At 33.9% G+C, this 3,740-nt stretch overlaps 1 protein-coding gene across 1 annotated transcript in view; it reads right to left on the reverse strand.

Annotated features, from left to right (window-relative positions):
- Nucleotides 1-1,526: 1,526 nt before the first annotated feature.
- Nucleotides 1,527-3,740, reverse strand: part of LOC110441573 — a 4,274-nt gene continuing 2,060 nt past the window's right edge. The window contains exons 2-5 of the mRNA XM_021484759.1: nucleotides 3,311-3,544; nucleotides 2,489-2,582; nucleotides 2,213-2,282; nucleotides 1,527-1,830 (exon numbers count right to left, since the gene is read on the reverse strand). Coding sequence (XP_021340434.1) covers nucleotides 1,639-1,830; nucleotides 2,213-2,282; nucleotides 2,489-2,582; nucleotides 3,311-3,544 — 590 coding nt within the window. The 3' untranslated portion in view covers nucleotides 1,527-1,638. The remainder of the gene's footprint in view (nucleotides 1,831-2,212; nucleotides 2,283-2,488; nucleotides 2,583-3,310; nucleotides 3,545-3,740) is intronic.

Consider the following 3,740-nt stretch of genomic DNA (forward strand, 5'->3'; position numbering starts at 1 on the left):
GAACTCTTTAATTTGGAAGGGAATACAAGTGAAGATCACGAAAATGAACGGTTGTGTGTTATGTTATCCTCAATATTCTGCCAAGCGAGTCCCTACTAGAGACAGTTAACTCAACCCGTTACAATTGACGACTACGGAATTTTTGGAGTTTAGGTCTTGTGCTGTAGTGCGTTGTAATGTACCGATGTTATGTTGTCTTTTGTAACTTGGCACCTGTAAATAACTGTTAAAAGCTAGTACTTATGACACTGATGAAAACATTCATTTGTATATAATTAATTGATTATTATAAACGGGCCACACAACCTTGATTATTTTAAGATAGGCCTATTGGAGGCGTGTTGTTCCGAGTGCGGTAGGCTAACAACCGCCGGTAAACACTCCCTGGCTTATGACGGTCCTTTCATATCTTAGTCATTGGGTAAAAATGTAAAATCACAAAAACACTGAGCACCTGGCTCTTTTTTCACTCTATGACCCAAAATCATAGGACAAAACTATCAAAATTTAGAATTTCAATATTTGATTAATTTTCCTTATTATTACATTCATTAAGTAACAAAGTTTCAGTAAAACAACATCAAAAGATAATGATCAACAACTGTAATATTATACAGGACTACAAAGACGGTGAAAAACCAAAATGTCACTCACGTAACATGGACAGAATTGCTTCTTTACATTCAGTATAAATATTGGACCGAGAGCAAAACTATTAAAAATTAATTACTACAGAGGTACCTTCAAGTTGTTTCTTAACATTAACCTGTTTGTTAATTTCTATACTTTACTTAAAAGTTAAAAAAAAAGCATTGTTATTTTCATGGATTCAATTTTATTTGAGTGATAAATTTTGCCTTCATCACTTCATAACAGGCTTTTGAAATATCAACAATATTGAGACATCAATATACACATAAGTTGTCACTATGTTTACTTGTAATTCCTATCTGCACAAGTTGTACATTTTTTCCCAAAAAATCAACAAATCTGCAATCCTCAATTTTTGGTCACTCATGTAACATGGACGGAATAATTGTATAATTGATGTTCATGTGGACATGTAAATAAAAGATTGTAAAAAACATGCATTTTTTCCATTACATATCTAGTCCTCTTATTAGTGATTTGCAATATAGTATGATTTAGTGGAGCAAAATAATCAAAAAACAATCTTGTTTCGGCAAAAAAACTTTGAACAAATAGCATATATTATTAATAAACTACTTGAATGTTGACAATAATATGAGAAAACTGCCCAATCAATATCATAACAAACTTGGCCAATATGGGACAAACTGGGCCAATATCGACGAACTTGGCCAATAGGCGATAAACTGGGCTAATATCCATAACATGCCAATTGAACGCTTCATTTTAAATGGCAGTAGACAACAAACCATGGAGCGAGCATCCGAGAACTCCACCAAAAATGGGGAAGACATGCTAGCGGCTTATTGTATATATGACATTACTAGATACAAATTTAATGAATAAATATAAATAATACAAATCATAAATATTTAATAAATAATGATTTATTATCCGGCCTTGGGCCAATATGATGGACCTTGGCCAATATGGAATTAGCTGATTATGACCTTAAAATCTAACATGCATGGCTCTTTGAATCATTCTTTAAAATTTGAAAAACTGGCATCTGTTGGTACTATTGGAAGACAAAAGTGGCATAGGTAAGAGTTCCTTGACAGACTGGTAATTTTCCCAACTGAAGTCATCTTTGTCGGGCCACATGTAATGCCCTGCAACGGTGGTCCCCTTCATGTATTTTAACAATACTTCCTCTTCATCCTCCTTGACATCAACGATCTGGAATTTAAGTTCAAAATAGAGTGCAAATCATTTGAAAACAGTGCATGTGAAAACGTGAAGAAAAAGTTATTTAATTATACACCTGAGCAGACTACTTTATAATTATAAATGATAATCAGTGGTTGATGTGAAGAGGCTGTATCAATTTTTAAAGGCTGAAATAACTGCTTGATATAAAGGAATAGCAGTATATCTTTGTACCAAATGACTCTAAGAATCTCTCATTGCTTTGAAATGATGTCACCCTAGTAAATTACTAGTCATAATGAATGCGTGAACATAAACAGAATGATTAGAACAAGTTTTAAAGAAACAACTTCCATAATAATCAAAACAAGCAATGACCTCAAATTTGGTCAAACAGTAACAAAACTGATACCTCTGCAATATAATCTTTTTGCCTTTTTCCGAATGGAAGGGTCACTCGAACAAATTGTCCAGTTTTCAACCTTGACAGTATAAAATAATAAGGTTAACCACTGAAAGGCAATAAAATAAAGACCAAAGCTGATTAGTTATAAAGGCGTTCAATGTTTTAATGCAACTTATCCATTACAAATTTCAGAATTTTCTCTGATGATTCTTCCAGATATAAATGATTGTAAATTAATACTGAAATACCCACCCATTAACTATGTACATATATGATGTGCACCTGGATTTGGATTTATCTGGGCTGCTGGAGACGAGGTCCAAAAGGGATGATGTAAATGATAGGTTAAAACTGCTCTCCAAGTCAAGATCATCACCTATGGGCAATATAAGAAAAATGGTTTATTAAAAACAAATCTGAAATAAAGCCACTGACTTTTGTAAATTAAAATTTATGTTCAATTTATCTTGTGAATTCATTCAAGGTTGAACAAAATAACTTTTGAAGTTTTGAAAATAATTATTGAGATGTTTAGCTTATTAGAACATGGACAAGTCAGTAAGGGCCCATTAACCTGTAAACATAATGCAAACCCACCAAACAGTAGGATAATTATAAGTTGATTACTTTAGGGTACCTTATCTTGATCATGTGGGACCCCAATTACCATTTTATCACCTAATGGATATGAGACTATCTATTTTGGTTTGGACAGAAATTGTATGTTAAATACTATTCACCATTGAAATGTGTTGGTAAGATGTTGTCCAGATAGCTCATATCAGTCAATTCTACCAAAGTCTCCGGACCATCAGCTGAAGACAAAAAGCAGGATAATCTCAGTTACCATCCTCAATACAAAACCTGTGTTCTTTTGTTGCATATTTATGGATTAATTATTAACTCAAACAACATGACATCGTATTTTAACTAAATTGAAATATCAAATTATTAAAATAAAAACTACTGAAAACACATATAATCGATCTGCAACATATATTATGTTGATATTTATACATGTATTGTCAATTTCTTTGAGGACTTTGAAAAAATAGTCAATGTCATCCGCAACAAACTATTCAGTAATGCATGACTTATCATTACCAGTGGTCAACTGTGACTCAATATCAGAGGTCACAGGGGCATCAGCTCCAGCACTCGTCTGTAATATAGGGTCATTGATCACATCAGGCACTGGGGTATGTGGCACAGGGGCATTAGTAGCAGGTGGCACAGGGACTTGGGTAAAAGGTGGAACTGGGGCATCGGCAGCAGTTGGCACAAGGGTATCAGTAGAAGATGGCACAGGGACATCAGCCTCATGGGGGTTATTTACCACTATAACATTTTAATAACAAGAGGCCTAAGGGCCTTAGCGGTCACCTGAGTTATATCATAGGTACTGGTAGCTTTATTTTATTGTTTAGATGTGATGTGGAAATCAGCATGTAAACTAAGTGAAATACAATACTTGTCATGTCATCAATGGATAAGAATTTGAAAATATTGGTAAATGTTCCCTTTGGGGCCCCGC

This window comes from Mizuhopecten yessoensis, unplaced genomic scaffold (assembly GCF_002113885.1).
Source record: "Mizuhopecten yessoensis strain PY_sf001 unplaced genomic scaffold, ASM211388v2 scaffold716037, whole genome shotgun sequence".
NCBI lineage: Eukaryota > Metazoa > Mollusca > Bivalvia > Pectinida > Pectinidae > Mizuhopecten > Mizuhopecten yessoensis.